General features: G+C 38.8%; 1 protein-coding gene across 1 annotated transcript in view; it reads left to right on the top strand.

Annotated features, from left to right (window-relative positions):
• KCNK17 (potassium two pore domain channel subfamily K member 17) overlaps positions 1-11,651 on the top strand; it is a 38,537-nt gene extending 26,886 nt beyond the window's left edge. The window contains exons 3-5 of the mRNA XM_070740889.1: positions 1,528-1,694; positions 6,723-6,891; positions 11,149-11,651. Coding sequence (XP_070596990.1) covers positions 1,528-1,694; positions 6,723-6,891; positions 11,149-11,411 — 599 coding nt within the window. The 3' untranslated portion in view covers positions 11,412-11,651. The remainder of the gene's footprint in view (positions 1-1,527; positions 1,695-6,722; positions 6,892-11,148) is intronic.
• Positions 11,652-12,234: the final 583 nt, after the last annotated feature.

The following is a 12,234-nucleotide window of genomic DNA, read 5'->3' as shown; positions in this document are numbered from 1 at the left end:
CATCTAGTCTGTCCTTATACTATTTTCTGTATCTTATCTTAGGATGGATATATGTTTATCCCAGGCATGTTTAAATTCAGTTACTGTAGATTTACCAACCATGTCTGCTGGAAGTTTGTTCCAAGGATCTACTACTCTTTCAGTGAAATAATAGATTGATTTTATATAAAATTGCTGTCCATTGTGTTTGTTAAAATAGAGCTGGTAATAGAAGTAATGTTGTATTTCTATTTACATTTACTATTGTAAAGCATATTTCATCTCATTTCTAATCCTAATATTAGAATATTAAATTCTTCCATACAACTACTCTTTTTTTCATATACAGTGGTACCTCTACTTAAGAACGCCTCTACTTAAGAATTTTTCTAGATAAAAACCGGGTGTTCAATATTTTTTTGTCTCTTCTTAAGAACCACTTTCTACTTAAAACCCCGAGCCCGGAAAAATTTCCAATGAAATTTGAGAGTGGCACAAAGGCCCAGCCAGTTTCCTGCCATTCCCCCCCCCCCAGGCATCTCAAGTTTTTCTGGGCTGTCAGAGGAGCCTTTCGTTGGCGCTTATGGAGGCTTTGGTAGTCCAGAGCGAACAAAGCATTTCCCTTTCTCTGGAGAGGGGATAAACCTTTGCCAGCACCCAGAGTGAACGAAGCACTTTCCTTTCTTTGGGTGCTTGGAAAGGGAATAAACCACTTCACTGTGGTGACTCCCTCGCGCTGCCTCCTACACACCCAGTGCGAGGTTGCCTCCCAGAGCATCTGGGTGTGGAAAGGCAAAAGGGGGTGCTTTGCCCAAATCGAATCAACTCGGCTTCCACCAAACCAAGGAGTCACCACAGTGAAGGAAAGGCGCTGGCTACAAAGTGAGTGAGTGAGAGAAGAGGAGAGTCCTTCAGCATGAGAAAGAAGAGGAAGCAGGTAGCAGCAGCAGCAGCCTTTTGGTCAAAGGAGTGGGAGGTTCCCCCCTCTCGCCCGCCTGGATTTCTCTCTCTGGTGCAGTGTATGGGAGGCAGCCTCGTGCTGGGTGTATGGAAGGCGCGTGCTCCTCCTCGCCACCTCGGAATCCCTCTTTTTTTTAAGCCTTAAAATTTGGATTTTTTTAAAATTCCTCTCACCTCACCTTCTTCCTTCGGCAGAGACTGTCCTCCTCTTCTTCCTCCTCTTCCTCCCACCCAAATTCCGAGCTTTTATTTCTTTCCCAATGAGCTTGCACACATTATTTGCTTTTACATTGATTCCTATGGGAAAAAATGCTTCTACTTACAAACTTTTCTACTTAAGAACCTGGTCATGGAATAAATTAAGTTCTTAAGTAGAGCTACCACTGTATTTGAATCTTCTGATTGATGTCTTGGCTTTTATTGTGTGGCTTCTCATTTTCTTATTTGTTGGACAACAATCTTATTAAGCTGAAATACTGCAAAGTCTTTCTGCAAATCCTACAGATAACATTTTTGCCAAATACCATGGACATAGATTACAGCTACATTATCATGTTGATTCGTGTTATACTATTCTTCTCCTTTCAGGCTATGGCAACTTAAGCCCCAATACGACAGTTTCACAAGTGCTCTGCATCTTCTTTGCCCTCTTTGGGATTCCCTTAAACCTTATCCTTCTGAATAGGATTGGACAGCTGATGCTCTCAGGGGTACATCTATGTGCTTTCTATCTGGATGTGAGGTTCCAGTGGCAGGTAAGAGATCTAGGTATTCATATTTATCTGTTTATTTAATCTGAGCCACCCATTTCACACAAAAGTAATTCTGATCAATTCTTAACAGTAAGACTAAAACAATAAATTATTATGGGTCACTGGCCAGCCTGGACAATTTACTAATGCCATTTTTTAAAAAAGGAAGAATGTCAATGAAAATGCCACTGACATACGGTAACTGGTTTAACTTAAATTTGTTGTAGGCAGAGCTATGGTGTAGCAACAAAAGCTATCTAGATAATCATATCTTTCTGTTGTGTTGCTCCTCTTAATTTGAAACTTCAGATGTAAATCTTTACTTATCTTCATGTTTAAATGGCCTATTACAATGTGTTTATTTGAAACAAATTTGTATTGAAACAAATTAGGCTTACTTATCTCTCTATATATGTTTGTTTACGTTTATAGACCTAGCAAGCCCCAGGGAGTTACTGGCTCTGCAATCCTAAACAGCAGGAAGACCATAACAAACTTTGTGTAAGCGAGATGAATAAGCATAATAAGTGCACACTTTTTAAAAAGTGCCTTGGGAGTATGCTTTTAAATGAAGAAAAAGAATAAGAAGAGATTTTGTAGACTGTTTCCACAATAGCCAGTTGCATGCCTCTAGGGAGTTCATAATGGAGAGGGGTGGCATACAAATCTAATTAATAATAATAATAATAATAATAATAATAATAATAATAATAATAACAACAACAACAACAACAACAACAACAAGGGCAGGAGGGCGAAAATATTATTTAACTCAGTGATTTTCAACCTTTTTTGAACCGCGGTACATTTTTTACATTTACAAAATCCTGGGGCACACCACCAACCAAAATGACACAAAATGACACTCTAACATAGTACATATTATACATATAATTAATAATATAGTTTCCAAATGTATTTATACTCAGTATGAAACCTGGGCCTGTTTCGATGAACACAAAAGGGATGTCCTGGCAGGAACAGTAGTTTGGGGACCCCTGTTTAATTTCCCCACGGCACACCTGACCATGTCTCACGGCACACTAGTGTTCTGCGGCACACTGGTTGAAAAACACTGATTTAACTCATGTTTCCTTAGCTAGCAGAGTGGAGGAGAGATGGGGTAAGATTTTTTTTTCTTTCCAGATACTTTAGAACATTTTGGAATTGCTGTTGTATTGCAGTATTAACCATTATGCAAAACCTGTCAATTTTGTGCAGAAATACCCCATTTTAAGGGTAAAATGTATTAGGTGAGGCATAAAAGAGGCCTCACCAAAATATAATACAAGCATTTGGGTATAATTCCACGGAAAAATAAGTCAGTATTAAACAGAAGATTTTGCTTTCAGTTTTCTGTCTTCTGTCAGCAAAACGTTGGTTCGTCATCACTTGCCTTTCCCCTTCTATGTTTTGTTCTTATATTATGTCTGGACAAGCCTCACATTCCTCAGGTTATCTACCACTATCTCTATCTCCAAATATCCAGAAAATATGACGCACATATACACTCCTGTTCCCTCCCTGAATATAGCAATGGTAAAATAGCATTTTTAGTATTCTTGAAAAATTGTGTAAGTCTAGGCTTTACTTATAACTGACTACTTTATCAACATCAACTTCCACCCAGAAATAGCAGATACAGCCCAATTTCAATCTTATTCTCTGCATCAGTGACTGCCTCTGGAAGGAATCATAATCCAGAACTTTAACATTTACAAATGCTTAGTAAAAATGTATTAAGTTAATGGAAAACATGCTTTGGGTGATTTTATCAACTTATAAATGTGTCGACATTAGTGGGGTCAGAAAAATTCCAGAAGGATCCTCTTACCTTGATGGAGAAAGAAATGGACAATGTGTACATATCCATTTTTGATGCGAAATGTGGTTTTGCTAATGCAAGTGGAAGCTAGAGAATTTTAAACATTTCTATTCTAAAACTGATGGTGTCTCATTTGTGAGAATTTTTTTTCAATGCATTTTTGTGGCCATACCTTATTAATCATCTTTTAAACTTAGCTTAAGCAGCTTTCAAGTTCTCTGGAAAACTTTGAGAAGAAGAATGTTCAGTTTCTTGTCTGTAAAGTTGAGGTTACTGAGTCAGTGGCTGATCAAATCCAAAGCTAGAAAATTTGAAGGGATCAAATGGCTTCTTTTAAACCCAGACAACTTATCACCAGCCATTCTCCATAAGTAACCCAAATAGTCCCAGCAATCATGGAAACACAGGCGAAATGTTGCTCTGATGACACAAGAGAATGTGGAAAGGTGTATGTTAACATTTTCACATGACAGTTTTTAGAGCAGGGCTGTCAAACTCCCGTCCTGTAGACTGGATGCATCATGCGCTGGCTATGGCCACACTCAATTTAGCAGAGTGGGGAGTGCGGGAGTCCCAATACATCAGATGGGACACCAGAGTGATAAAGTGAATTTGACACCCTGTTTTAGAGGAATCATCAAAGGGCCTTCCCAAATGCCCTGATGTTTTTAGCAGAAAGATACTCAGTCCCAGAAAGTTTGAACTTTTTGTAATTATAGTCATTATGATTTGTGTAGCACAGGTAGGCAGTCCTAGGTAGGCTAAACATTAGATACTTTGCAAATCTGACTGAGTCTTGAGTTCATATTGGATCTAAATCCAAGATCCAGAGGCGAAGAGGGGACGAATCAGCATACAGGGAAGAAGGTCAGAAGTTATCTACATGGTGCTCAGAAACCAACTTGCATCTAAACACCAGCAAGACAAAGGATATGGTGTTGGACTTCCGGAAGCAGAGACAGAGGAACCTACCCCACTCTACATGAAGGGGGAATGTATGTGGTCTCCTCATTCAAATTCCTGGGAGTGCACCTTAGCCAAGATATCACCTGGAAAAATAACGTCCCAGGTGGTTAGACAGGCTCAACAGAGACTATTTCCTTAGGGTCTTGTGGAAAAATCAGGTGGAACAATGACTGATGACTTCTTTTACCAGTCCATGATAGAAAGCACCATCACATGTTATGTCATGGTATGGTACACTGGCTTAACAGCTGCGGACAGAAAGTTATTACAGAGGGTGATGAGCACAGCACAAAAAATCACGGGCTTCCCCCTAACCTCACTGGATGAAATCACCAGGTCCCGCTGTATCAGCAGAGTGAGGAAAATCCTTAGGGATGATACACAACTTGGACAGCATTTCTTTATTCTCCTACCATTGGGCAGGAGATCTAGAAGCATAGCCAGCCAAACGAGTAGGCTGAAAAATTACTTTTATCCATGGGCTGTCAGACTTTTAAACATAACAGCAAAATAAGGCTTAATGAGATAGACTTACAGTGCAACATGTATATACCGATGTAGTATAATATTATGTATGTATGTATGTGGAAATGTGTGTTAGTTTATTACTTGTTTGGGTTTAGGGATTTCTTTTTTTATTGATTGATTTATTAAGATGTATTCTTTGTTCTTGGATGGCCTGTACCAAGGGAAGCTCATTCAGTTTCATTGTATACATGTGCATTGACAATAAAGGTTTGAATTTTAATTTTAATTTTAATTGAGAGTACCTTAATAAGTCTAAATATATACAGTAAGCAATGAAGGTCAGGGCAATCTGCCTTTTCCTGCTTTCTCCCATGGATTCCTGATCTTTCACAATGTGTGAAACTGAGATTTCTGGACTAATGTTGGTTCACTCAGCAGATTCAAATCAAAATCTAGTATTTGCATGAATAAACTAACAGCAACCACTTTCCTGTTTGAGCTAGCATGCGAAACTGATTTTACAAACCTAGGAAAACTGACCTGCATTATTGTGCTTAATTCACATCTCCATTTTAGCTGCTGTAAATCATCATTTAAGAAATTGGAATGTTGCATAAAAAAAAAAGATCAGTAAGTTCAGATAGCACATATTGAACTTGAATCAAAATGTTCTTTGGCCCACGTTGAATGGGCTAAACACAGTATTATGCAAGGACTCTAATGCAATGACCCTTTATCTTCCAAATGTCTCCTAAATCTGTTCAGGACAATTTTCCCTAGAAGAAGGAAAGTTTCAGCACTATGCTGGGTGATCAAAGAAAGAGGGAATCTGTCCTGAATAATTATTCTCTGTTACCAGAAAGCAGATTGTCTCTTGACATCCTCAGAAATTTAATAATATTACATACCTCTGCTGTAGATTCATTCAATGTGCATTTTTCCCAGTATCTTTTTAAATTAATTAATGCATTTATTTATTATATTTCTATGCCGCCCTTCTCAAGACAACTCAGGGCGGCATACAACATTAAATATGGCAATATAGAGTGGGGGGGGGCAAAGTATTTAGTCAGACACCAGTTGTGCAAGTTCTCACACTTAAAAAGATGAGAGAGGCCTGTAATTGACATCATTTCTGAAGTTAATTGGGGGGGAAATCAAAAGCAACATGAGAAAATATTATTTTACTGAAAGAGTAGTAGATCCTTGGAACAAACTTCCAGCAGACGTGGTTGGTAAATCCACAGTAACTGAATTTAAACATGCCTGGGATAAACATACAGTATATCCATTGTAAAATAAAATAAAGGAAATAGTATAAGGGCAGACTAGATGGACCATGAGGTCTTTTTCTGCCGTCAGTCTTCTATGTTTCTATAGGTAGACCTCAACCATGAAAGACAGCATGAGAAAACGCATCCAGAAAATCACATTGTCTGATTTTTAACAAAAATCATCTTTTTAAGTGTGAGAACTTGCACAACTAGTGTCTGACTAAATGCTTTTTTCCCCACTGTATAAAAAATCTAATAACTATAAAAATATGAAAATTTACTAAAACATTTTAAAAGACCCCATAAACGCTCACACACATTCATCCAATCCAATCATATCTCGTATTGGCCAGAGACAGTCTCATCACTCACGGCCCCCATGCCCACCAACAAAGGTAGGTTTTTAAAGCTTAATGAAAGTTTAATGAAAGTTGTAATCTAGATCATGCTTCTTGTCTGATCTAACCTATATTTTCTGTTTCTTTATTGCTTGCCTAGAGGGGAGCAGTTGTCTTGACCTGGACCTGTGCCCTGGGTGCTGGCCTTTTATTATTTCTTTTATTACCACCTTTGTTGTTTAGTGCCATAGAAGGCTGGACTTATGAAGAAGGGTTCTACTATTCCTTCATAACTTTAAGTACAATAGGCTTTGGAGATTATGTCATTGGTAAGTATCTTTTACCAGTTAAAACTTTATTTGTTTGAGGGGTGGATAGATTTACAAGTTTCCTAGTAACTCAAAGGAAAACATGGTCATGGACAAAATCACGCCTTCTCAAGTTTAAGTTCAGTAAATAAAATCACAGTTCATTCTATTTTAAGAATGACATGCAAACATTTGCTTTTTTACCAATGAAAAGGTATGTCCTTCTTGAATGTGAAATTCTCAAGAAAAAAAATCCTCTATTTGCTTGTTTACACAGTTCGCTTAGGGTATAATTATTTTTCCAGATAAGTTGCTTGGTGGAGGTACCCTTCCCTTTTGAGAGAAGTTGTGTCTGGTCAGTTGTGGGGAAACAACTGCCTTCTCCATGCAACAAGAAACTTATTTATTTATTTATTTATTTATTTATTAGATTTGTATGCCGCCCCTCTCCGTAGACTTGGGGCGGCTCACAACAACAATAAAACAATTCAAGATAAATCTAATAATTTAAAAACATTTTTAAAAAACCCATTGTTAAAGCAGACATACACACAAACATACTAACATTGGAATACAACACAACACAATCATACCATGAGTAAGTCTGGGGGATATCTCAGTTCCCCCATGCCTGGCGACATAGGTGGGTCTTTAATAAGTTACGAAAGGCAAGGAGGGTGGGGGCGGTTCTAATCTCCGGGGGGAGTTGATTCCAGAGGGCCGGGGCTTCCACAAAGAAGGCTCTTCCCCTGGGGCCCGCCAGACGACATTGTTTAGTTGACGGGACCCAGAGAAGGCCAACTCTGTGGGACCTTATCGGTCGCTGGGATTCATGCGGCAGAAGGCGGTCCCGTAGATATTCTGGTCCGATGCCATGTAGGGCTTTATAGGTCATTACCAACACTTTGAATTGTGACCGGAAACTGATTGGCAACCAGTGCAGGCCGCGGAGACTTTATTCTTGTGTAACCACAGCTTCAATGGGAATCCCACATTATTTTTCTAAACTGTTACATGATGGTTGTCTTGCTCGTGATTCTTCCCCGAAATAAATGGTTTAAAAGAATTCTGATATGTGATGTGTTTTACATTGATTACATCCGGAATTCATTTATGTTGGTAGCAAAGCAGCTTGGTTTAATGAGTGTTGAAATTGGAAGGTATGCACAACAATCTAGAATGTGGACTTAGTTGGTAGCCACTTTTATTCCAGTACAATAGCAATTATACAATGGAAAGTAATATAGATAGTTGCACCCTCATGAGACGTAAAACACAATAAACTGCATGGAAATCTCATTTATCAGGCTCTTCTTCCAAAGCACTTTTAATCTTTACTCTCACTTTCACAACTTTGTGGAAGAAAAACAATCTTAAATTGGAATTGTGTAGGCTGCTCTGCAATGATGTCATCAGGAGCTTATTTTAACCTTCACCCCAGGGGTGTTCCTTACTTTCTTCAAGTTATTGAAATGTTGTTTCTGGAGAAAGGATGTGATTATTATTATTAACTATTAACTAAACCATTAACTATTAACTATGGTCATTAAGGTACAAATGGCACTGATTTCCTGTTCTGTATCATAAACTATGTAGCTAGATTTTCTGCATGCTAAACCAGAACCAAAGAAATCACATGATGGCAATGTAAAATATAAATATGGTCACTATTGTAGTAAAAAAAAAGCATACAGTGGTAATAATAATAATGATGATAATGATAATAATGATAATAATCATAATCATCATATATTCGATTTGTATGCCGCCCCTTTTCTAGGTACCTCTACCTAAGAACGCCTCTACTTACAAAGTTTTCTAGATAAGAACCGGGTGTTCAAGATTTTTTTGCCTCTTCCCAAGAACCATTTTCCACTTACAAACCCAAGCCTCTGAAACTGTAACCGAAAAAGGCAGGGAGAAGCCTCCGTGGGGCCTCTCTAGGAATTTCCTGGGAGGAAAGAGGGCCAGAAAAGGTGGGGAGAAGCCTCTGCGGGGCCTCTCTAGGAATCTGCTGGAAGTAAACAGGACCGGAAAAGGCAAGGAGAAGCCTCCATGGGGTCTCTCTAGGAATCTCCTTGGAGGAAACAGGGCCTCTATCCTCCCTGTGGTTTCTCCAATCGCACACATTATTTGCTTTTACATTGATTCCTATGGGAAAAATTGCTTCTTCTTACAAACTTTACTACTTAAGAACCTGGTCACAGAACAAATTAAGTTTGTAAGTAGAGGTACCACTGTACTGCCCACTCGCAATCACTCTGGATGGCTATTATGATGACAGCAATTTTTGCAATAGTGGCGAACATCTGTAGCTCGGTTGTAGGCTGAGGATGGAAATTTGTTCTCCAAGCTTGTGGATTGGTTTCCGAATATTCCATCAGCAGGCTATGTAATATAGTCAGTGGTGTTTAGGGGATGTCAGTGTTCTTCTTTGACCCAAGACCATCAAAGATCCTCACTTGACACACTCACACCTGAAGCCTTTATAAACAGAAGAACACTGATACATCCTAAATTCTCTGAAGATGTTACCTAGCCTGGTAATGAAACATTTGGAAACTAACCCACAAGCTCAGAGAATGAACCCACAACCTCAGCAAGTATCTATCCCTAGTCATGGATGCTATCTCTCTCCTGCCCCTCCAAAACAGAGAGGGCATTAGGAGAAAAGGAGAGAAAGCATGTTTTTTTATTTAGAACACATGTATTATATCTCCTGTGGAAGTCAGGAAAGCCTGAAATGTAACTATCCATTTAACGTATAAATAGGCTACAGAAATAAGGAGGAGATGCAACAGCTAAGGCAAATCTGAGTGAGTCTAAAGCAGGAATGGAATGTGCAAAAGCATTTCAAAATGGACCAGCGGTGGGTTTTTCCTGATTTGGCCCAGTTCAGCAAAGCAGTAGCCGTGGCAGAAAGCTCCACCCACCCTCCCGGGATGCTTTTTTGCATGTGCAGAAGTGTCGAGCACGAGCGCAAACCAGTAGCGACTGGATTTAGAACCCAGATTTAGAACTACTGGATTGGGCCCTTGCAGATAATGGCAGGGTGGAGAGACACATTCAGAGTTGCAAGATTCTGTTACTATAAGTCTGTAATAAAATTAGTTTCATGATTTTGGTGTTCAAGTCTGCTTTACCTTGCAGGGTTGACATAGTGGAATGCCTGTTACTTGTTTTAATATTAATGTGCACAAACATATGTCATTTGGCGGGTCCCAAGGGAAGAGCCTTCTCTGTGGTGGCCCCGACTCTCTGGAACCGGCTCCCTCCGGAGATTAGAACTGCCCCCACCCTCCTTGCCTTCTGTAAACTCCTTAAAACCCACCTCTGCCGCCAGGCATGGGGGAATTGAGATATCTCCCCCAGGCCTATACAATTTATGTATGGTATGTTTGTATATATGTCTGATTAATAATGGAGTTTCTAAAATGTTTTAAAATTATTAGATTTGTTATGAATTGTTCTATTGCTGTTGTGAGTCGTCCCGAGTCTACAGAGAGGGGCAGCATACAAATCTAATAAATAAATAAATAAATAAATAAGTAAGTTTGTTTGTTTGTTTGTTTATTTATTTTAAAAAATGCTTAAGAAATTTAAAAAAGTTCTGATGATCAGCTGTATATATATGAGCCACTAGTCTGGGACGGTTCACCTGAACCGGTAGTAAAAAATGCTGTGTGTCATACAGCTGATCGTCAGAACTTTTTTTAACTTCTTAAGCATTTTTTAAAGTACCAGTTCTCCAGAACTAGTAGTTAAAAATGCTTTTAAAAGGTAAAAAAGAGAAGAGTTCCAACGATTGCGTGTCGCACAGCTGATCGTCAGAACTTTAAAAAAACCTTTTTAAGCATTTTAAACTAGCAGTTCTTTAGAACTGGCAATTAAAATGCTTTAAAAAGTAAAAAAAGGAGTAGGAAATCCAAAAGTGTGCATCTAGTGTGCATGCATGCGCATCATGCATATGGTGTGCACTGAGCATGTGTGGGTAGAGGGCATCTGGTGTACACTATACGTGCATGCGCAGCAAACTGGTGGAGACCTGCGGAGATTTTCACCACTGATTTCACTCAGCTGCAGTTGTCTCAGGGTTTATTTTGTACTCACAGCATATTCTTTTGGCTTTGTTGCTGACCTAAGTGGTGACTTGTCTACTCTTGCGTTTTTCATAGCTTAAGCACAGCTTTTGTTTTCTTATTATCCAATAATCTTTGAAATTGCATCCTATATTTCTTTATGCATCTATTAAAACTGTGCCACTTTTCTTCCTTGCAGGCATGAACCCTACGCGTACTTACCCAGGCTGGTATAAGAACGTGGTATCTCTGTGGATCCTCTTTGGGATGGCCTGGTTAGCCCTGATCATTAATCTCTGCATCAGCTTAGTAGAAAATTCTAGGAGACTTTGCCAATGCTGCAAAAGTAAAAATCACAACATAGGACAGGAGTTAATGAATGGCAACGTAAACATTAATTTGGAGCCAGAAGATCAACAGAAATGTGACATGAAAGACATAAAACCTGTGAGGCTGGATTGAATTTGCAATCTGCATTCTTTTACATGTTTTTCTGTTGAAGAAGGGAAGCAGCTACAGGCATTGGTAAATGTTTTGCTTTGCCACTGCAAGAAATTTTGCTACCTGGGAGGTCATCTAAATGGAATTGACTTTACACTTGGATGACATTGGAAATATACATATGTTTCCTTGGAATGGTCTGGAACTGCTTTTTCCTGTGATACTTTTTCAGTATGGGAATAAATTGCTTTTTGAAAGGAATATGTGTAACAGAATAAACTCTGTTGTGAGCATCCGAGTTGAGAATATGGAACCATCACAATCCCACTAATATAAGTAAAGTTGTTATATGCATTTAAGTCTTCCACCCCTAAGATCCTCCATGCTTACTGGAAAGTAATAAAGACAAATACTTGTGAAAGGCATTAGCTTATAGAAGATGAATTACAATATTCTGTCCATTACCACTTCAGCAGCTCAAATATTAAGGTTATTTCTCTACAGGATAGAAATCAATACCAACAAAATAGGGAAATAATGCCGAAGATAGCTTCTGGAATTCCTCCAGACTTCTTTTTGAACAGTGGCCATAGGACATCTCTGCATTTTCTGTGTAACAAAATTAATATATTGCGTCTGTCTCCATTTATATATGTATGTTCTGGAAAGCATAAGGTGAACTATCTATTCTGGGTCATGTCACTTAGAATGGAGGATATCGCAGCATGCTGAGCTATTGCCCAAGAAATGCTTAGGGATTACTCAGGGAATTTTTTTCCTGCATTTTTTTCCTTCCACATGATTTGCTCCATTTTTTAGTCTTGAATTTCTTTTGCCTGCTGCT

Source organism: Erythrolamprus reginae, chromosome 1, assembly GCF_031021105.1.
Source record: "Erythrolamprus reginae isolate rEryReg1 chromosome 1, rEryReg1.hap1, whole genome shotgun sequence".
NCBI lineage: Eukaryota > Metazoa > Chordata > Lepidosauria > Squamata > Dipsadidae > Erythrolamprus > Erythrolamprus reginae.
Note: the sequence above shows the minus strand (reverse complement) of the source record. Positions and strands in the feature narration are given on the sequence as shown.